The following is a 23,389-nucleotide window of genomic DNA, read 5'->3' on the forward strand; positions in this document are numbered from 1 at the left end:
ATGCGGGTGTATGTGCGCTGCAGCACCCGGTGGTTTGAAGTGGTTTCCATCATATACCTGGTTTATAGTTTGATGGAATGGCTTTCAGCGCCCCACTATAAAAATTGTTCCAGCATCCCTGGAAGAGGGGCACCCTGCACTGTGATGGAAGACTAACTGTGAGGCGCGCGCGCTCTCTCTCTCTCTCTCTCTCTCAGGATTTCAAGGTGGGGAACCTTCTGGGGAAGGGCTCCTTCGCTGGAGTCTATAGGGCGATATCCCTAAAAACTGGCCTGGAAGTGGCCATCAAAATGGTAAGTGTTACTACCGCCCCATACATGGCTGGAGAATGTGCGTGTGCCAATGTGGCTTGTGCGTGTGCCAATGTGGCTTGCGCAGGTGCAACCACTGGTGGAAGAGTCATCTGAGCGCGTTCCTGTCCTACTATAGCTATGCATACTGCTGAGAGAATATTGCCTCTCACTGCTGGTATCTTCTCTTCTCTTCCCTTGCCCAACTTTGCTTGTGGTTGCATCTCTAATGCCCTGCATTAGATTTTGTGGCTAAGAGCTAGTGATTGAATTGCATATTGCAAAGTTGATATATTTTAAGTATATTGGGGTGATGCCCAGGCATCCCAATCTGATTGGGGCCTCTTCACAATAAGTGCAGTAGAAACACATAAAAAATGGGGTAGATCCTCAGCCTGTGTAAGTTACCATGGATTTCAACTGAGCTAAAATAATTTAAAGGAGGATAATTTATAATCTGAGGATGTGGCCCAGAGGTCCTGCCTCAGAATTCATATTCTAAGAGCCTAATCCTGATATCAGTGAGGTTCCAACTGAGTGCAGGGGGTTCAGCTCACACAGAGTAGCGTGCAGGATTAGGACCTGAGTTTACAGTAGGCTTGAAAAATTCCACTGACCCATGGACAAGAAACTTACATTACTTCTCTGCTAAAAAGAAAGATCATTAGATTTTTCATTATTATCCTCTTTGTGGTAATCGTGGGTAAACAGATTTTGTGCCTGGGCTGGTTAATCTTGATTGTCTTGGAAGGCTGGCTTGTAGTTTATCAAAATATCTGTTTGTATTTTATAAACTTTACTTATTCATATTAACAATTTGGCAAAACTTTTGCTAGAATTAATACAGGATGTATAGGTTTGTCTTCACAAGATTATGTTTTCAGGTTGCATTTAAATTGTCTAAATATTGTATATAAATATTACATTTTACCACATTAAATATACCTAAGTATTTCTTATCTGTTTTATTACTGTCTCCTTTTTTCAGTAGTTCTAGATTTGCATGCATAACTGCTTGTTTAACAATCAAATATTATTCCAAATCTATCTGTGTTTACTATTAAGAACAAGATATTAAGTGCACAATATTGTGATGTAAACTCAAAGTGCAGATATACTGATTTAAAAAAAAGTTAAATGTAGAAGGAACGTGCGTATCTGTAGGGTTACAGAAGAACTTGTGAAATGCAATGTGTAGTCCACAAAAGTAGAATCTGATGGTAGCATTCACAACATTCATTCAGTTGTGGAATTTATCTTAAAATGTGTCTTGAAAGTACTTTAACTTGTACGTAAGTACTAAAACACTGATGTTTGGATAAATATATATTGTCTGGTCCCTTTTCAGATAGACAAAAAGGCCATGCACAAAGCTGGAATGGTACAGAGAGTTCAAAATGAGGTGAAGATACATTGTCAATTAAAACATCCTTCTATACTTGAGGTAAGAATAACCTTACACTTTGTACACTACCTTAAAATTCTGCAGTCTTCATTGTAAAAGTATTCTAACTGTTTTTATTCTGTTTTTATGTTCTAGCTTTATAATTATTTTGAAGATAGCAACTATGTGTACCTGATACTAGAGATGTGTCACAATGGAGAAATGAGCAGATATCTAAAGAACAGAATGAAGCCTTTCTCTGAGGAAGAAAGTGGGTTGGATTCTTTCATGTAGTGACGTTTTAGTCAGTATTTGTTTATCATTAAACAGGCATTTAATTTTGATAGATAAAAGTCCCTTTTAAAAATGTTTCACTGTCATTGCTTTCCCTTGGAGCAATTCTTTGTAGCTCTAAATCTAGTAGTACTTGAAAGACTTTGCGACAATTGCATATATATTTGATTTATAGTTTCTTTGTTTCCTTGTTAGTCCTGTTTTGGGACAGGAATAATAGCATAAAAGAATAACAATAGTTGTGATTTATAAGCAGGGATCCAAGTTTTTTGTGATTAAAAACCCCCCCACGATTCTTTGATTAAAAAAAAAATAAAAATCCATGTTTTTCTGTGATTAAAATGAAATGCTGAACTTTAGTTTCCTTAGGCACAATATATATAGTTATCAATAAAACATTGTGTTTTATTGATATACAGTAGAATCCCGTTAATCCAAGCTTCCATTTTCCAGATCTCCATATTAACCAAACCACCAGCCGCCTCGGGCTGACAGTGGCTGTGGCTCCGGTGGTCAGCCCCCACTGCGTGGGGCTGACTGCCCGAGCACTCCCCACTGCATTTTAAAATAAGGGATAGAAAGCTCTTTGCCAATTCTCCTGATTATCTCAATTTTTGATTATCAGTTCTGGCCCCGGTCCCAATTAAATTTAAAGTGCATTCAAAAATCAATCATAAGAGGTTGTATGCATTGAATAAGTGACATTGGTACTTTCAGCAAAATTAAGTTAATATATTTTTATTTTTTCAGAAAATGTAAAAACTGAAGATTGTTTGTAAAAATGGAAATTCCATGTTTTTTCTCTGGGAAACCGATTTCTTGCATCCCTTCTTATAAGTCCATGTGCTACTAGAAATAAAATATTAAAAATTGGTCTTCAGTGATGCCTAGGTAGATCTTCCCTTTTAACATTAAGGTGTAACCTTTGTTAAATTACAGTTCTAGTATGAAATATGACCATGTAAAATTGGCGCATTCTTACTCCACAGATTTGTGCCCCTTGTATTACATCTGAGTTACATCTCCATACAATAGGAACTAGGACTGTTGTGTGATTAAAAAAATAGAATACCATTTATTTAAATATTTTTGGAAGTTTTCTACATTTTCAAATATATCGATTTCAGTTACAACACAGAATACGTGTATAGTTCTCACTTTATATTTTTTATTACAAATATTCGCAGTGTAAAAAACAAAATAAATAGTATTTTTCAAAAAAAGAAAAGGAGTACTTGTGGCACCTTAGAGACTAACCAATTTATTTGAGCATGAGCTTTAGCTCACGAAAGCTCATGCTCAAATAAATTGGTTAGTCTCTAAGGTGCCACAAGTACTCCTTTTCTTTTTTTGAAAAATACTATTTAACACGGCTGTTACTCTGAAACCTAGTATTTTTCAGTTCACCTAATACAAGTACTGTAGTGCAAACTCTTTCATGATAAAGTTGAACTTACAAATGTAGAATTATGTACAAAAAATAACTGCATTCAAAAATTAAAACAATGTAAAACCTTATAGCCCACAAGTCCTCTCAGTCCTGCTTCAGCCAATCGCTTAGACAAACAAGTTTGGTTGCAATTTGCAGGAGATAATGCTGCTGCTTCTTGTTTACAATGTCACGTGAAATTGCATGGCACGGTTGTAGCCGGCGTCGCAAGATATTTACGTGCCAGATGCACTAAAGAGTCATATATGTCCCTTCATGCTTCAACCACCCTGATGATGGATTCTGCTTGATAATGATCCAAAGCAGAGCAGACGGACGCATGTTCATTTTCATCATCTGAGTCAGGCGCCACCAGCAGAAGGTTGATTTTCTTTTTTGATGGTTCGGGTTCTGTAGTTTCTACATCTGAGTGTTGCTCTTTTAAGATTTCTGAAAGCATGCGACACACCTCGTCCCTCTCAGATTTTGGATGGCACTTCAGATTATTAAACCTTGGGTCGAAGGCTGTAGCTATTAAAAATCTCACATTGGTACCTTCTTTGCCCTTTGTCAAATCTGCTGTGAAAGTGTTCTTAAAAATAACGTGCTGGGTCATCATCGGAGACTGCTATAACATGAAATATGTGGGTAAAACAGACAGGAGACATACAATTCTCCCCCAGGGAGTTCAGTTACAAATTTAATTAACGCATTATTTTTTTAACGAGCATCATCAGCATGGAAGTATGCCCTCTGGAATGGTGGCTGAAGCATGAAGGGGCATATGAATGTTTAGCATATCTGGCATGTAAATACCTTGCAACGCCGGCTACGAAAGTGCCATGTGGGTGCCTGTTCTCACTTCCAGGTGACATTGTAAATAAGAAGCAGGCAGCAGTATCTCCCATAAATGTAAACAAACTTGTTTGTCTTAGCAATTGGCTGAACAAGAAGTAGGACTGAGTGGACTTGTAGGCTCTAAAGTTTTACGTTGTTTTGTTTTAGAATGCAGTTATTTAACAAAAAAAATCTATAGTTGTAAGTTACACTTTCACGATAAAGAGATTGCACTACAGTATTTGTATGAGGTGAATTGAAAAATACTATTTCTTTTATCATTTTTACAGTGCATATATTTTTAAGTAGAAATAATATAAAATGCGCACTGTACATGTTGTCTTCTGTGTTGTAATAGAAATCAATATATTTGAAAATGTAGGACAAAATCCAAAATATTTAATACATTTCAATTGGTATTCTATTTAACAGTGTGATTAATCACGATTAATTTTTTTGAGTTAATCACGTGAGTTAACTGTGATTAATCAACAGCTCTAATAGGAACATTGGAACAGCCACATTATTTTCTGCTTTTGCTGGGGGGTTTTATTCTTTATACTGCAGATCCAACACAGGTCAAAAAAGAGCTGGAGTCTGGTTTGTTTTGTGTAGCATCATTGGAACTATTTACCAATTTTCAAAATGGAAATGGATATGAAAATAATGTGGCTGTCCATATGGTACTGAGGGCCTAATCTTGTTTGTGGAACTCTTTGGTAAGGATGATGATTGATACATTGGGAGGAAAGAATCCACATTGAGTTAGCAGAGCTGGCAGTTCAAAAAAAGCACCCCCCCATATATTTGTAAATTGTGCACATTTCATATGGAAATCATTGCTACAAGAAGCACCAATCCCCATGTTGTTACTGCCAGAGTTCCTTGTCAAGTAGATATACACGTCAAACAACCGATTTTTGTTGGTCTCTTGAATAGTGGTTCAGGACAGATGTTACTGTACATTTGGGGATTTTTTTTTTTAAATCACTGAAATACTTGTCAGTGCAATTCATTGTCTTTCACCTGTTAAAGCTTTGCATCATCCCCATAACACTCAGGAGCCAGAATCAAGTGATAGAACAGGAAGCTGCAAAGCGGCATGGTTTAACCAATTTGGAAAAAGTTACTTAAAAAATACTGTCTGCTGGACACAAACTAGTCTTTTGTGTGGAATGGTGACTTTTACCAGTACAATTCATTCCTCTTTTCCCCAAAGTTTTCTTAAGGTCTTTGCCCTCTGCAGACTCCTAAAGGAGGAGTGGGAAAAGAGACTGAATATATTGGTGGCGGGAGAATAAGGGAGTTGGCCAGGAGGCTAGCTTCTGCAATTTGAAGAATGGTAGTTGGTGTTGCTTTCCAACCAATATGTCTTTAATTGCACTCCAGGTGGGAGGCAGAAGCATTGAAGAATACAGTACATCCCTAGGGATGACTACCAAATTTAAAATGCAGTTCTATTCTGAAGGTAACACCACTGTCTCCAGTGGGATTGCACAGGTGCAACTGATTGGAACTTGTAAACAATGCATTAACGAAATACAAGTGAATATAATTCCTCTTCTACTTGTGTTGGCTCTGCAGTGCCAACAGGCATTGAGGGTGGTACAAACTTATTTTTCTCACTAAGTCATAAGGATTTGTTGAATAAGATCTTGCTTTTATGTCCTCATGTAGAGTCATATTGACTGAATTTAGAGGGTCGAATGATGAAGCAGACTTGTACACAGTACACTTGGGAATACTTCTGAGTGGTTTCAGGGCAGAAGGCTGCCTTGTAAAGGTGACTACTGTATTTTAGAATAACTTGTAACTTTTTTTTTCTATGTGCTTCATGTACTTTGCCAAGAGTGCATCACGTACACAATTAGGAAGGATTGAGCTGTAATAAGGATTGGTAATTGAAAGGAAGTGAGAAAAAAATGTTATGTTTTGTGGGATGGAAGAGGGGTTAATGGTCATTTGCCTCAGCAAACCGTGTTTCCTGCCATAGCCATAATCCTGAAGCAATGGTACAGGACACTGTTTCAGTCTGTGTGAATCCTTAAGGCATTCACCCTCTTGCTCTTCTCTGTTGCATGATTGCTTTACCTGTTGTGGTAGGGAAAACAGTTTCTAATTGTTACTTTTAAATTAGTTTAGTGGGAGAAGGGACTGCTCAAGATTATTTGTGTTTTCATTTTTGTTAACTTCTGTGCCATCTTATTAGTGATCTGTTACATGGTGTCCAAATATCTGGTCTCTTGTGTGTATATATAACCTATACATCACACAAAACAGATTTGTTCTAGGAATCTGCTTTATATACTAACTTCTAGGGCAGTGATTTTTTTTTTTTTTCAACCTGTTTTCATTTGTGGGCTCATAAAATTTTTCAAATGGAGTTGTTTGACTCATTTGGAAATCTTAGACATAGTCTGTGGACCACAGGTTGAAAACAACCATTCTATGGTAACAACAACCTTTAGGGGACCCATTTGATGTAGTCTGCGGACCCCCCAGGGGTCCTCAGACCGCAGGTTAAAAGCCACTGTTCTTGGGTGTTCAAAAATAAAATCACTGCCCCATATTAACAAGTTGTCAAAGCTTCTAGGGCCAGTTTTAAATATTTTTCATTTTGTTCTCAAGTTCTTGATTCAGTGTGGTTTTACACAGTGGCAAAGAAACAAATTTGATTACTAGATTACAAGCCCCATTACTGTGTTTCATGGATTTGCCTTAGAAACAAATAGTCTTGGTGAGGCAGCTAAGCAGTATGGTAACAGCAAATCTCTCCTCTAATCTTTCATATAATGACAGTTACATTACTCATTTTTAGTAGTAATTTGATCCTAATAAATGGATCTGATTGGGGCAGATAAGAAGATACTTAAAGTCATATTTTGATGCTTACTGTTTCAAATATTCTACTAAAACCAGATCTTATATTTCTGTGTTCTAACAGCACGACATTTTATGCATCAGATTATCACAGGGATGTTGTATCTTCATTCACATGGAATATTACATCGGGACCTCACCCTTTCTAACCTTCTACTCACCAGTAATATGAACGTCAAGATTGCTGATTTTGGACTGGCAACGCAATTGAAAATGCCTCATGAAAAGCATTATACAATGTGTGGAACTCCAAATTACATTTCTCCAGAAATAGCCACACGGAGTGCACATGGACTTGAATCTGATGTGTGGTCTTTGGGGTGTATGTTCTATACTCTTCTTATTGGGAAACCCCCTTTTGACACTGACACAGTCAAGAACACATTGAATAAAGTAGTATTAGCAGATTATGAAATGCCAGCTTTTTTGTCAGGGGAGGCTCAAGACCTTTTACACCGGTTACTTCGCAAAAACCCAGCAGATCGTTTAAGTCTTTCATCTGTGCTGGATCATCCTTTTATGTCCAGACATAACTCAACACGAAGTAAAGATTCAGGAACTGTGGAGGATTCAATGGACAGTGGAAATGCCACAATCTCTACAGCCTTTACTGGCTCCTCCAGCGTCAGTATAAGTGGTTGCTTGAAGGAAAAGAAGAGGGTCTTGGTTGGTCAGCCACTCCCAAATAAAATGACTGTATTTCCTAAAAATAAGAATTCCAGTGACATTTCATCTGTGGATGGAAGCAGTTCTTATAATCGCTGGGGAATTCAGGGAAAAGAAACTGGCATAAGTGGTAGGGGAAGAACAATGCAACTTACTGAAGAGAGGCCACATTCACGTTATCTTCGGAGGGCCCATTCTTCTGACAGGTCGGGAGCATCTCGCAGTCAGACTCAAGGAATATCAAACACTGTGGAGAGATGCCATTCCATAGAACTGCTTTCAACGACCAGAGTAGGAGTGATAGAAAATACAGAAAGATTTTCACCTGTAAACAGCTATGGTGATATTCCCCCTATATTTAAGGATAAGACTTCCTGTAGTTCTGGTTCTTTTGAAAAGCACACATCTCCACCTGTGAAAGACCAAACACAGTAAGAATCAGTCTGATTTAGAATTGGCAGCTTTAAGATAAAATCTAGAAGAACTATCTATCTTGTTAAATGCATAATGTCATGGAATAAGCTACAGTAGAAAAACATATATTTAAATTTCAGTCAGCACAAATGCATTTTCTGTTAGTGTTTCAAAAATGAGCTCTGCTCCTATATGTCCCTGGTGAAAGCTGAAGGGTCCCACCATGAGGGAAGGAGCAAGTCTTGACTGCTGAAAGTCTCTTTAAGCCGGGTTTAGATGCCAAGCAGGTGGAGGATGTGGCTTCTGCCAGTGTAATTGGGGGCTGCAGAGGGGTGGGGGAAGAAAGCACCAAATGCAATGCTTGACCAGTAGCCATTGTCCTCTGCATGTGCAAGTTCTAGGTCCTAACTGATGAGGCCCTGGCTGGCTTGAATTTGTCAAACTTCAATTAACTTCTAGTATAACTATAAACCAATATATTTATTTGAGACTATATTAATGGAAGTAATATTGGCTTTTTTGCTGTATTTTCCTGATGCACCTGTCCCATGTTATCTGGAATCTCCAAAGTTCCACATGATTCTCTTAGCCCCCACAAAAATGTTCTGTTACTGTCTCTGCATCTGGAATAGTATTACTCTTGTTATACAAACATACAGTATAATCTTGTTTATAGATGTCACTTTTATTTCACAAAAGCTATACTACTCAGTAAAAGAGCCCCTTTGTACAAATTTATTTAGCTTTAGGCTCAATAGCCAATAAATATTCATGTTTATTGTTATGGAAACACTTACAAATATTTCTGTGTATTTAGCTCAAATTATCTCTGTCCAATGAAGCCCAGTATTGGTTTATTAGAACAGAAGTCCCAGACTGAAACAATGCAGCAGTGGCTTGGAAGCATACAGACAAATGGTATGAATTTACAGAATGTTGTCTTTTTAATTGTCAAGTTTGCATGACCTATACAAACTAAAGAAATGCTGTTACTTGCCCCAGGCATGTAATTACTTACCTTGTCTTATTAAATTAATATTTCCTTATTTGTGAGACAAGGACACATCTAATTATGTGTTGTGAAATAATCCAGTACAATGGGATGTACTGCTAGTATTACAAAAGAAATTGGACATTAAATAGTATTCGCTTCCATGGGGAGGTGTGGGAGGTGCAGTCTGGCTTCCTGGAGGAAACATGGGAGGATACGTAAAATAACAGATTATTGTGATGTGTTCCTTTGTGCCACCTTCAATATTTAAATGTTTTTCTATCCAGATAAACCCATTATGAACTAAAAGGATAGTAAATGGTACAAGAATAACTGCCTACAATAGCATAAATGAAGCTTGATAGTCAAATTTGTATAGCACTCTGAAATGAGGTCATCCTCTCCTTTGGCTACCATCATTAACTTTCTGATTTTTTTTTTCATTTATTTTACTAATAAAAACAACTAGTACCATTAGGAAGATTATAATACAGAATTTTATAGACCTTCCTCATTGTTCAGTGCTGACCAGAAGCAGAACAACTCTGTGTCTATTTAAATGATGATTTGAAGTGTGAAGGGTAAAATTTTCAAAAGCAGTTAAGTCCTACTGACTTTTTCCAATGCGATTTAAGTTCCTGAATGCCTGTCACTTTTGAAAATTGGACTCTGGTGCTTTTGAATATTTTTACCTTAACTTCACTATTTTGAAGATACTGCGATGTCATTCTTTGAATAACATAAACATTTTCTGTATGAGTGTAGAGTATGAAAGACAGATGATAATTAGCGCTGCAGAAGGGAGGGTGGAGAGAAATACAAAAGACACAGAAGGGAAGGAGGAGTTCTTTGCCATGCATTATATTACATCATATATGCAAACTGTACATAATAAAGATGTAATTTAACTAAGAGGTTTAAATAACACAAAACCACTCATTTTTCTTTGTTTGATATTGCCAGACTCTCTTTCCCTTGGGGGAATTGTAACCATATGATGTATGGTTGGAATTACCCTACTCCTCATAACCTAGCTATCTCTGCTCTGTTGTGCTCGCTCTCTCTCTCGCTCTCTCTCCTCAACTCTTTTATTCTTTTTGTAATGCATCTATGCCATGGCAGAAAGAATGCACTCAGTGTTTAGGTGAAGTAGAGATGAGGCTGATTAAATATCTGCCTCATTTAATCAAATATATTTGATTAAATATCAAATCTGAAGTAGCAGTTATGGCCAAATCAAATATAAAAGCAATCTGTTCCCTTCATTAAAGGTGGGAATATCTAGCATAACTAGTCACACCTAGTAGTGTAATCTAAATTTCTAATCTACCCTTTTGCTGACACATTACACATAAAAAGCAGCATATTGTAAATATTAAGTTATTTTTTATTTATGGCAGTAGCATATTCAAATATTCTATTTGTCTAGTTTATAGCTAAAATAGAAAACACTTCTTAAAAAGTGCATTTGAGAAGTGGTTTTTATTCTATCAAGAGTTTGCTATATTGTAACTTCCGTAAAACTCGGTAGTCCTTTTAATAGTACGACATATATTACCTGAGTGGTAAATTAACAATATTTCTTTCCACCGAGGGAGATCAAGTTTGATTCCTGTTTTAAATTAAATAAATATTTAGAAGTGTACTAGTAGTGGTATAATTTGGAAACAAATTATTCAGAAATGGTATTTCAGTTAAGGTACTCTGCACTCACTATACTTAAAAGGCAGTGATTAACACATTAGTTGCATAGTGGAATTTATTTTAAATTGTATTGGAGTTCAATACATATCTTTCAAATTTGAGAGTCATTTTAGTTTATTCCAAAATAAAATGGACACCCTGATGTCACAGCCTAGAAATGATACTCGGTATTGAGGGCTAAACCAGCCTTTCTTCTTCAGTTACTTAGTTTTATTTTTAAATTTTAGTTACTTTGAAATTTTTTTTAAAGACCATGAAATAGTTCCTTCCTTTCTATCCCACCTCCCCTTGCCCCTTAAGAACTCAGAAAAATCTTCCAAAATAATGAATTTCTTAAACCTCTAACCTGAACACACTTATGCTATTTTTCAGCTCAGCTGAGAGAGCCTCTGGATCACATCAGTACTGATAACGCAAATGGAGGTTTCCGATACCATCTAGGTGTGCAGCAAGAAACATCAAGAAATGCCTGGAATGGCTTAAAAGATAAAAACAATCCCAGTGCCCCCATTGACATTGCACATTCTATAAATCAGATCAGTACAAAGAAATATACCTCTGGACTTCAATGTAAATCTGAGAAAGCTCAACCAGCATCTGCATTTGGTCTCTATCCAACTTCAGAACAAGGAAAAGCCAGGAGCAAAGAACTATTAGGACATCAGAAACCTACACTGCGAAGTATTGTGTCTCCTCTGAATGCTCACAGGCTAAAATCAATCAGACAAAAAACAAAAAATGCAGTGGTGTGTTTTGTTTTTTGAAATTATTAAAAATATATATTTATGGATTAAGTATAGTGAAAACGGAGATCCTTTTCTTTTATGCAGTTGCTCAGTAAAACAGGTGTGCTCACATGCTTTAAGATGTATATTAAAAGAAATAATCAAAGATTAGTATGGTATGGTAAATCTCAGTCTTCATTAGTATGGTAAATCTCAGTCTTCATATAATCTAATGCCATTACTGATTTTTGGCACAAATGTTAGTGTTGTCTCATTCTGAGCTTACAAGTAAAAGAAAAAAGAAAAGGAGTACTTGTGGCACCTTAGAGACTAACCAATTTATTTGAGCATAAGCTTTCGTGAGCTACACTTAAGTGAGCTGTAGCTCACGAAAGCTTATGCTCAAATAAATTGGTTAGTCTCTAAGGTGCCACAAGTACTCCTTTTCTTTTTGCGAATACAGACTAACTCGGCTGTTACTCTGAAACCTGTCATCAAGTAAAAGAAAACTACAGCCTGACACAAACTAGATATTATTAAAAATAGGCATGCTTTTCTAAGTATTTGAAAAATGCACACTTTAACTTTACAGGTCTTGTTTTCAATGTTAATGTGCCCAAATTAAACTATTGTGTGCACGAGGTAGCAATATAAAACATGAACATTTCCTTTTAAGCTATGTATCTTAATTGGAATTGAAGAGAATAGTCTTGCTCTTTCTCTCACAAACACCCTTGAACTCTTTTCCTCCTTGCTTTCTTTTTTTCTCTCCATCTCTAAAAATAAAGTTCTTTCAGTCCCTGCTTATCTCAATTTCTTGTTTTTTTCATTCTTGTCTTTTTTTCCTTTTTCTCTTACTGCTTTTTTCCCCTTCATCCTCCATCTGTTCTTTCTCCTCCCTTACCCTAGTATTTGAAAAGGTATTAGGGCTGATCTACCTCCTAATTTCTGATTGGTCGCTTCAGGAAGACACACACTTGGCTATATAACTCTTTGTTCATGCTGAACAAGCATTAGAATTTCCTAAGGAATAGCATTACCTGTACAAGTTACTTCAGGGAGCACAAAATCAGCTGCTTGATCTTTGTAATACCATTGTTCATTTTTATTATGAGTTTGTCATAAACATGGAGAGGGAGGAAACACATACTTTCTGATACATTTGTGGGGAAAAATGTATTGTGTCATTTGGGCAAGAAATTACATTTTAATATGGCTTTTATTTTTATATGTATTTTAGGTGAGTATTTTAGATGCAGGAGAAGTGTGTATGGAGTTTCTAAAAGAACTCCATTCCCAAGAGCTTGTGAAAGAAGTTCTCAGAATATCTTGTGATGGAAGTGTGGTGAGTAGTAATTTAACTTAAATTGAGCATTTCCATTTATTATAAATATCAAGTGACTGTAGTACTAAACTGTTCAGTATATCACAAATAAAAATAATAGCCTTTAGCTATATTAACCTTAATTTGAGTATCAGTTTGTTTAGAAAGCAGTTGAATATTTTGCATCAAGGATGGGTGCGAAACTGCAGATATTTTCTTCTTCGGTAGTGCAGCCTTTAAAATGCAAGTAGCAGATTGATTTGTTTGTCTTTTAAAGAAAAGAGACCTCTGATTTTAGTTTTAGAACTAAAACTGGCTAAACTTTTAGTTGAAACCTGCCAAAGTAAATTAAAATAGCTTAGACAGAGGAATACAGTAGTTAAGCCTTGCATTGTGTAACTTCCATCCACAGCTTTCAAATAAGGAATATTGTGATATATTGTATAGCAATATAACTATAAGATTTTGGGGGGCTTTTTGTTAGATCACAGTTTATCATCCAAATGAAGGAAGAGGCTTCCTTCTTGATGATGGACCTCCCTCTCCTCCTGAAGATGTCGTTATGTACGGCTTTGACAACTTGCCAGGTAGTGTGAAATTTCTTTTGTTTTAAAAGAAAAAAAAAGTAGATTAAAAGTGTAATTTTTGATAAACTTTGTGCATGGTTAGAATGAGTACTAGCTTTTAAATACTTCATGTTGAACACAATGGAGAAAATGCCTATTCATTTAGGAGCAAGACAAAAACTAGAGCTCTAATTGAAACGGACTACTTTTTTCTCCTTTGAAATGTAATGAGATTGTAATATAACAAATGAGTAATATATTTCACTGAATGGTTAGTACAGCACCCTACTTTTTACTTTAAAGATCATTCACTGACTACCAAAGCTACCTTGAAAATATTCATAAACATGTCCATTGCTTCCTAATTTAAAGAAATCACTAACATATGCTTTAAATGATATTAATGTATGAATCTACAGAAACAATACATTCCACATGGATATGAATGTCCTGTACTGGCCTAACTTTAATAAAAAAAAAAAAAAAAGGTCAGGGGTAAAACACTTAAATAGCTCTGTAAAATACTACCAGGTAAGTTCTTGAAAGCTGACTTCCCCCCATTTTCAGTTAGTGACAGCTAGACAGTGACAGATCTCACAAATTAAAAAGAATTCATTATAATTTGTACATACATATATATTTTTCCTTCTGAATTAATCAATTAAGAGTTCTAAATCTTCTTCTTTTAGAAAAGTACTGGAAAAAGTACCAGTATGCAGCCAAATTTGTACAGTTGGTAAGATCCAAAACGCCAAAAGTTACCTTCTATACAAGATATGCTAAGTGCATGTTGATGGAGAATTCACCTATTGCAGATGTTGAAGTTTGTTTTTATGACGGTATGTATTCATATGGACAATATTTTTAGCTTTTTACTGCAACGATTAAACCTTATTAGCAAAATTGTACTGAAATCCTGGTGATCAAACAGAAACCATGTGTAACTTCAAGTTTTATTTAAAATTTTTTGCCTAAGACCAAATGATAATGCTTTCAAGTTTAAAAAGGAAAGAGTATTAGAATTTTTTAAAGTACTGTATATATTTTAGTATTTTGTCAATTGTTCTTCATCCTAGCGCACACAGGCCATTTAAATACTGTTAAGTTACAATACACGCTATTTCCTTGCAGATTCAATTATCCAGTGTTTTAAGCATGCACCACAAGAGTGGTATTAAACTACTGTCGCTCTCTTGTGGCTTTGTGGATCATCTTCCTCCGTACCTGTGTTTTTCTCATTTTAGATGGGTGAATAGCTCTTTGATTTTTCCCTGTCATTATCTAGGAAAAATTGTGGCGTTTTTAGTAGAAACCACAAGAGCAGGGGATCCAACCATGTCTCTAAATGACTTACAAATAAAGTAAAGATTTCAGGCCAAATTCTTTTCTGGTGTAAATAGGCATAGCTGCATTAAAATACAATGAAGTCAATCTTAGCCCTTCCAAAACAATAGTAGTAGTAGGTGTTTGGTTGTTTTTTGTTTGTTTGTTTTTTTTTAAGATTGTGTAAGAACACAAATAGATTAGTATTCAGGTAAGTCCATTTTTCAATAGCACTGCTGAGAAGTGCCTGTTCCGCAGAACAAGCTCTTGTTCTGCGGTATTTAAGTGGCCCCTTTCATTTAATTAAGACAAATAATTAATACATTCTTCATCTTTATTACAACAGTTGTAACACAAGAGCACTATCCTCCAATACTTGATTTCACTACCTTAAGATATTCCAACTCAAGACATTAACAGTGGTTCTCAACCTTGCCAGACTACTGTACCCCTTTCAGTAGGCTGATTTGTCTTGCGTACCCAAGTTTCACCTCATTTAAAAAACAGTTGCTTACAAAATCAGACAAACACAAAAGTGTCGCAGCATATTATTCCTGAAAAATTGCTCACTTTCTCATTATTACCATATAATTATAAAATAAATCATAACCCCAGGTAGAGAGATACTGCTATAGTATATACAGAAGTGTAAAAAAGTGATTGTATGAAATTTTAGTTTGTACTGACTTTGCTAGTGCTTTTCATGTAGCCTGTTGTGAAACTAGGCAGATACCTAGATGAATTGATGTACCCCCTGGAAGAACTCTGTGTACCCCCAGGGGTACATGTTGGTTGAGAACCACTGTCAACATAAATGTTTAAGAAGTAATTTAAAGGTGAAGTAGGTGTGCTATGATATCCTGGCCCAGATCTCATGTATACTTGGTTATTGTTTTGTTTTGTGTTAAATGCATGTTTTCAAATTTGCGCAGGAGCTATATCGGATACTGAATATACACTAATACATTAATGTATGTTAACATTATAGTTGACCTATTTAAGTCGCTTTTTGATTTCTACTAGTTTAGAGTTCATCTTGGAGTGAGTTAAAGGAATTGATATGTTTCTCTTTGCAACAAGTCTTACATATATTATTTCTTGACAATTTCTGAAGAATGTAGCAGTAGTAATTTGCTGTACTTGGTAACTTTTGATATTTTAGAGAAAAAATAGATTAGACTTTGTTTTTATAGGGGCAAAAATACACAAGACAGCAGGTATTACTCGAGTTATAGAAAAATCTGGGAAATCCTACACTTTGAAAGAAGAAAGTGAAAGTGGCCTGAAGAAGGAAATACAAATATATATGGATCATGCAAATGAGGTAAATATTTATTGTATAGGCGGCACCTCTGAGTGCAAAGTGCCTGCCTCTAATCTTGCAGCCTTTTTCACTGAGGTTGGCTCCAGCACTATTTTCTATCCTTTTGGTGCCTACTTTCCTTTTTAATGTTATGACTTTTTAAAATGCAGTCAGAATTTATAAAGTAATGCTATCCCTATATTTGATTAGTTAACTTTCAATGTAAATTAAAGATAATTGTGAAAAGAGCCTCTGTTGCTTTTTTTGCAAAGCAACCTTGCAGATATGTGAAGCAAAAAACTGCCACTAATCTGCCCTTAGTGGAATACCCATTTACTAATCAAGCTTTCAGGCCCCATGAATCCCAATAAGCAGTCACAGGAATAATCACACCACCTCTCTGTGGGCTCAGGGAATAAGAAACCAAGACCACCCACCCACTGTGTGCATTTCCACTCCCTACCCTCATTTTACTGTGAGCTTCCTACACTGGGATCCTGCTTCTGTCTCCTCCCTTGGCCTTTGAGAAGGGAAAGGGGGGGGTGGTATGGACTTTGGATCTTGCCCTTTAGGGGCACATTTTCAGTGCCCCTATAGAGTGTGATCCAAAGTCCATTGAAGATAATAGAATTCTAACTGACTTCAATGGGCTTTGGATCAGGTGCATGGGGAGTGAGCTTTTTTGAGCTAAAGGAGAATGAGTTGAGCTCCCCCTAAAGGCACAGCAGTGTGTGTCTAGCAGCTTTTCTCTATACTGCTAAACTGCAGCCTTGTCAAAACCAATTTCCTCTTTACCAGTAAGCTTTAGCAAGGTTGTTGCAAACACCAGGCACATCTGTCACATTAAATAATCCATGTTACAGATATTTATATAGCACTTTCATGTTCTGAATATAAACTAACTTTTTTTTTCTCTTCCCCAAAATCAGGGACACCGTATTTGTCTTGCATTGGAAGCTGCTGTTTTGGAAGAAGAAAAGAGAAGTGGAAGTGTTCCCTTTTTTCCAATAATTGTTGGAAGGTAAAAGTTCCTTTTAAATTGTAGCAAAACTAGGTATGTAAACATTTAAATCTCTGGATTAATAGACTCTCCTTCATTGGCATAAAATACAATTAGACTGCATGCAGATGAGTAAAAGAAATCTAGATCAAAACATAGCAAACACATATGAAACCTGAAATTCTTAGCTGAATGGTGTTATAAAGTGCTTCATAAACACAGCCCAATTTTACAGATCGGATAGTAGAGCAACAAAGGTTAAGTAACTTGTCTGAAGCCACACAGTCAATTGCAATTAAGAGAAGACAGGTTTCCTGACTAAGTCTGCTGCACTTCATGCAATTATCCCCAGTAAGAAGATTCACAAAGACCTTTATTCTTGTGCTCTTTTTAATTTCCAGGAAGCCAGGCAACACTGAATCTCCAAAGGCTTTGGCACCTCCCTCTATTTCAGTGGATGTAAACTGCACAGTGAGAGATGCTACCTCAGCGGATAGAAATATAGCTGTGAACTCTACTCCTTGTCATGTTCCCAACATAAATCCTTCTGTAAGTAAACAAGTACATAGACTTGATATCGCTGTCTAGTTAGAATTTAAATACTCAAACATTACATTCAAATACAAAGGTACATTTTTATGGATTTAACCTTTGTACCTACCAGATTTGATTACAAATACAGTTAGATTAAAATGTTTTATAACACAAATTGACAAGCAAAGAAATTGCAACTTTAAGCTCTTGATCTTCAGCTCATTTGTTCTGTCTAGGTTTTATAGGAATCTGAAAGAGATGTCATGCAGTACCTAACAGCAGAAGGGCACAGTTTGATAACCTTACTTAAGAATTTATTTTTCTAAACATAGAAGTATTTTAATTATTGCAAAGAACTATGGAAGAGCTGTCTGAGGCACCTTCTGGTTTGGATGTGCTGGAAATGCCTCATAGGATATTAACAAGCATTCAAACTATGGTTCTGGGACATAAATGTTTTTTAAAAGCAATGCATTTTATGTGAAGCTTTGTTTGGTATTAGTGTTCTCTATAAAAAAAACATGTCTAGCATGTCAAAAGGCCCAACGAGTTTCAATAACTGAATTGAGAAGAAGCAGGTGCATCTTGTATGTTGCCTCCTTTAAATGTCTGCTAGACAAAAATATGTCACACACTGAGAGACTAAAGAATAAGAACAATCTGCTGTATTCCTCTCTTCTGTTTGTTTCTCTTAGTTATTGGTCAAATGATCATAGTGAGAACTATTCTTGTAACTAACATGGTCTGAAGCCTGTTTATGAAGTAGAGAATCACCGCAGTTGTGACAGTAGGAGACTCTGGTTAAGGGGAAATAGGCTTAAAGTAGAAGGGGGAATCTGCTCTCTCAAGATACTTAAGTGGTCGAAAAGAGGTCTTGTTACCAGTCCTTTAGTTCAGAGGATGAAAAATATAGTGAAAAGTATCAATTGCTGGTTTGTGATCCATGCATGCTGTAGAGTAATTAAAGTGGTCAGCTGATGTACATAGGAGACTACATATTTTAACCAGGAATAAAGGAGCATAAATCTCTATTTACTGCTAAAACTGTAAGTGATCATGGTCTCATCATTAGTAAGAACAATGGTGGTGTGCAATTCTTGGTGTTCTATTTTTAGATATCATATGAAGGCTCTGCATTCACAACTACCATTCCTGAAACAACTTGCTCGTCCAATCAGCAAAAGGAATGTAGTCCGAATTCAGCCCAGCTTTTAAAATCTGTTTTTGTAAAAAATGTTGGTTGGGCTTCTCAGGTGAGTAGTGAATTGCTAATAAAGTAGACAAGTCCACTTTTTCTTGGAGTTGAATTAAGTTTTTTTTTTTTAACTAGAAGAAATGATTAATTTTGAAAATGTATTTAGGCTTCACTTGCAAGCAGGGAGTACACAGTAAGTTTTTAAACTACAGTTTTGGTAATTTTTTTGAAGGCAGATAGGTTGGAAAGTACAGAATAGGGCAACAAGATGTTGGAGGGGAGGCTCAATATGAATGAAGACACTGGGAACTAGCCTTGAGAGAAGACCTGAGTGGAGTAGTTCAGCTAGCCAATACTACTTATTGAAGTTCAGATTAACTATCTATTTGAGACAATGGGTAAGACCAGAACTAGTGGATATATATATATCAATCTACATGAAGAAAGAATTAACGTAACAGAAAGAGGCTCTCTTCTATTGTGGTATATACAGAATGACCTCTCCAACAGAGGTGGTAGTGAATTAATACTAACCTTTTTAAACAAAGGGATGACACTATGCGTTAAACTAAAGAGCTATTGGTCACTTTTGTACTTGTCATTAGTTGGGTACTATTTTGGAGGAGGAATTAGGAATGAATTTTCTATTCATTGTTGGATATGTTTCTTCATGGTCTTTGTGCCAGATAAGGGGGAAAAAAATTGAAGTTTACAAAACAGCAAAATTGTTTTTACATAATCCAGACCTGAATTTATGACCTGCTTCTGGTCCTAAATGAGTCTGTAAATTTGTGTAGCAATTTATCTAATTATACCACATATTGTAGAACCAATAGCCATACAAACCAACCTTGTATTAGTTTTTCTACAAATGTTATTGCACAATTCTTAGCCAAATCATACTAGTAAAATTTCCAAAAGTGCCTAAGTCCTATTTTTCAAATCTGCATAAAAATCCCTTTGAAAGACAATGAGGCTTGGGCTCCTAGGTGACTGGCACTTTTGAAAACTTTACCATAAACTTCTTAAAATAGATAGTTATGGTATGCAACTTTAATTATTTGAAGTTTTCAAGCTGTAATAACTTTGGACACATCTCTTGTCAGTTGACTAGTGGAGCAGTGTGGGTTCAGTTCAATGATGGATCCCAGTTGGTAGCACAAGCAGGTGTTTCTTCTATCACTTACACATCTCCAAATGGCCAGACGACTAGGTGAGTTTTAATTCTATAAGCACATACATTACATACAAAGTAAATGGAAATACAAGATAAATTTTGCAGTGGGTTACTATTTAACTCCTACAAATGTTTGTTTTGATTAGCATGTTAAGGAAATTAAAACCATCTCTTTACTATAATTTCATCATATGGAAACTACCCAAATAGTCTGTATGTGTAGTACTATGTTCATAGTGTGTGGATAAAAACTTTACTAGCGTTTGTAGCATCAAAAAAAGAAAAAAAACCAAAACAAAACCCCAACTGTGTATAACTTCTGTGTTTTGGTGATCAAATAAGTGTAGGAATAGCACATAGTAAAATTTATCATGGGTCAGTCCTGGCTAAAATGGGAATGGGTTCTGTCCATATCTCTTCAGTATGAGATTTTTATTTATATTGCTTGCTCAGTGACTAGAGGAAGCTTTAATGAAAAGAACTATGTCCATTTTTCTGAAAACATGTCCACAATTTACAAGTTCAGGGAATGCCTTAGTAAATAACTAAGCTACATCAAGTATATATACCTGATGATCTCAGCCCAAACCGTAGATGACGTTTTAACACAGTAGCTGTTCTATTTTGAGTCTCAGGCAACTATGGCAAATAAGTTTTATTGCTGTTCAATGAATAAAATTAGGAGTTTCACACAATGGAGTGTACAGTAAGATATCTGTCTGGATACTATATTTGCAGTTAGCTGCTCAACTTTTCTCATGTAGTTTATCAAGTTATTATATAATCTCTGCAATTCTGCAAATAAAAAAAAAATTAGATAAATTCACTGTTGGTGCTCAAGGCACCAAAATACATTTTTAGAAAAATCAGTGAGTGACTTGACTTCAGAGAGGCTGGGCACCCACAACTCCTGAAATCAAGTTAAGGTTCCACAGATTCCTAACTTGAGGCACCTAAGTTTGAAAATATCTTTACTCCTTTTAGTATTTTAAACTGCTGAATCATATGGATGTTCTGGTCATAGAAATGGCTTCTACTACTTACTTGTGTAACTTCCTCCACCTGCTAGGTATGGAGAAAATGAGAAATTACCAGAATACATCAAAGAGAAGCTGCATTGTCTGTCTTCAATTCTTGTGATGTTTACCAATCCATCTGGCCCCCACTGACTAACATAAAGCAACTCTTTGGGCTTGAAGGTTTTAATAAATAACTTGCTGGCATTCAAGTAAAGTGACTGGTTTACTCAGTTTACCAGAAACTTTTTCAGTTCAGAATTCTACTCCGTGATGTCTGCTAAACAGCAGGAAGGAAAGTGTTGCTATTACAGCTAGCCAGTCATGTAATACTTTCCTCCGATAGAGGACACACAGTTGTTCTAAGAAACAGATTCTGGGCAATCTCTGAGACTAAGTGATTTTTCAGGTAAAGGATTCCTGAACAATCAATTAGAATTGTACATAGTGTTTGTTTTCTCTCTGTGTGTGTATGTGGTTTTTTTTTTTCTCCTCCCCACTGCTCAGTCAATGCTGGCCATCAAAGAAAAAGCATTTGTGCTGTTGAAATATTTGTACCTGTAAATAAGTTGTATTTTATGTGGCTTACAAGTAATATATGTAAAAATATATATTGTTTTATACTTGTTTTATATTTTTATAGCAACAGTTTCTAATGAAATTTCCCTGCAAAAGCATTTTATAAAACAAAAAATAATAAATGCAGTGGTAATTGTCCAGATGACTTGGTTCATTTAACAAAACCATTGCCTAGGGCATTCTCAAATGATGGGGGGTGTGTGCGAGAGAGAGAGAGAGAAAAGGTACAACTTCAGCGGTACCATTCTGATACTGAATTGTTATACCAATAAAATAAAAACCATCAGGATCTTATTAAAGGGAATAAGGTAAAATGCCACATTTATTGTGAATACAGAAACAATCATTGTAAGCAGTTATAGCTATAACATTCCATTCAATTTCATATTTATTAACACATTAATTCATACACACAAAGGTTCTGCAAGGTTATCATAGTTACCAGCCTTAGAATTGCCCATGCCAAGCAACTGGCTAGGTGGCCTGGACATGAGGAGGAAGCAGGGCCTTGTCAGATGCTCATCTGATGTTCCTGGAAGTTGGTTTGCAGAATCAGACCTTAAAGTTCTCAGTTTCCAGAGTCCATTTTTATAGGAATTTATTCCTATGCCAGTCTATGGGAATTGCTTCATCATGCTGTTGCTGAATCAATCAGCAGATGGCACATTCCTGACAGCTCTGTATTCTTCAGTTCTCCCATCCTTGAGGCTGTTGAGTGGATTCCAGTCTGCCCTCCGGGGGTCCTCTGGTTGTTTCCACTTGATACCTTCTTCGGCCGATGGACACTGGATTCTTAGGCTGGCACCTCCCTGATCATTCATTTATTATCCACACCAAGCATCCATCCACAGACATCCTCTCTCTCTACTTTAATCACAATTGTTAAAGTGAGATAAATACAACAAAAGGGTGGGGAGTCTGAGTAGTTGTTGTTGTTACAAAGTATTGCTTTGAGAACAGACTCTGTCTTAAGATGTACTAACACAATTAGCAGCTTGCAAGTTTCACACAGAGAGGGAGAGAAACAGTAAAAATGAGACCAAAAACCAAGAGACCTCTTAATTAGTAATTTAAACTATGGGGAATGAAACTCATTTGTGATTTTAATACATTTAATCTTTAATATGATCCAACATAATGTCCCTGAGCACATCACCTCTGATTGAATCCAAGGGTGTATAAGGACTGGAAAAAGTACAGCAAATTGTTGTCCAAATGCCAGGCTTATTAGGCCACCCTACTTCTAACTTGCATGCTGAGAAGCTGAAGAAAATTCAAGTTACACCTACTTATGATCATTGTCTACCTACTTTATTTGGGTATAGATCACCTCTGCATTTGGCCTAGTACTATGCTGAATTCTTCTCAGACTTACTATGTGGGGAAAAAAATCAGAACTTCTGTTAAGTACTATGCCAGTTACTTTTTACATTGTAAATGCTGTTGTAGTTCAAAGTATAGCTACATGTAGTTTTTTTCATAATTAAGACAAAATTTCAAGAATTTTTATCATGTACTGGGAAGCGTGGTCTAAGAATCAGTTATGTAAGTAGAGTCAACCAAAGAGCTCAAGTTTCTCTGTTTAATTTATTTTAAATCTGAACATACTTCTGGAGTGTCATTTTAATTCTAGCTAGCTTCTTAGGCAAAATGACTTAGTACAGATAAGCAAAAAATACAGCAACACCCTATTTTTAATAGGGGTCAAAGATCCTTTAAAACTGAAAAAGTATAAATACTCAAATATTACATGTTCTG

At 36.0% G+C, this 23,389-nt stretch overlaps 1 protein-coding gene across 1 annotated transcript; it reads left to right on the forward strand.

Moving 5' to 3' along the window:
• The first annotated feature begins 206 nt into the window (after nucleotides 1-206).
• Nucleotides 207-21,716, forward strand: PLK4 (polo like kinase 4). Its single transcript, XM_077814434.1, has 15 exons — nucleotides 207-293; nucleotides 1,639-1,734; nucleotides 1,831-1,945; nucleotides 7,179-8,211; nucleotides 9,012-9,112; nucleotides 11,262-11,635; nucleotides 12,855-12,959; nucleotides 13,423-13,525; nucleotides 14,194-14,343; nucleotides 16,021-16,151; nucleotides 17,060-17,151; nucleotides 17,532-17,679; nucleotides 18,780-18,917; nucleotides 19,966-20,072; nucleotides 21,106-21,716. Exons 1-15 carry the CDS (start codon nucleotides 291-293, stop codon nucleotides 21,203-21,205), a joined length of 2,796 nt encoding a protein of 931 aa, XP_077670560.1. The 5' UTR covers nucleotides 207-290; the 3' UTR covers nucleotides 21,206-21,716.
• The last annotated feature ends 1,673 nt before the right edge of the window (nucleotides 21,717-23,389 follow it).

The sequence above is a fragment of the Eretmochelys imbricata genome, chromosome 4, assembly GCF_965152235.1.
Source record: "Eretmochelys imbricata isolate rEreImb1 chromosome 4, rEreImb1.hap1, whole genome shotgun sequence".
NCBI classification, from domain to species: Eukaryota; Metazoa; Chordata; order Testudines; family Cheloniidae; genus Eretmochelys; species Eretmochelys imbricata.

What these genes read in the sequence shown, in the direction of transcription:
- PLK4 (XM_077814434.1), top strand. An exon ending in AACATCCTTCTATACTTGAG is followed by an intron (nt 1,735 to 1,830) that starts GTAAGAATAACC and finishes TTTATGTTCTAG; the next exon opens with CTTTATAATTATTTTGAAGA. An exon ending in TGGAAGCATACAGACAAATG is followed by an intron (nt 9,113 to 11,261) that starts GTATGAATTTAC and finishes GCTATTTTTCAG; the next exon opens with CTCAGCTGAGAGAGCCTCTG.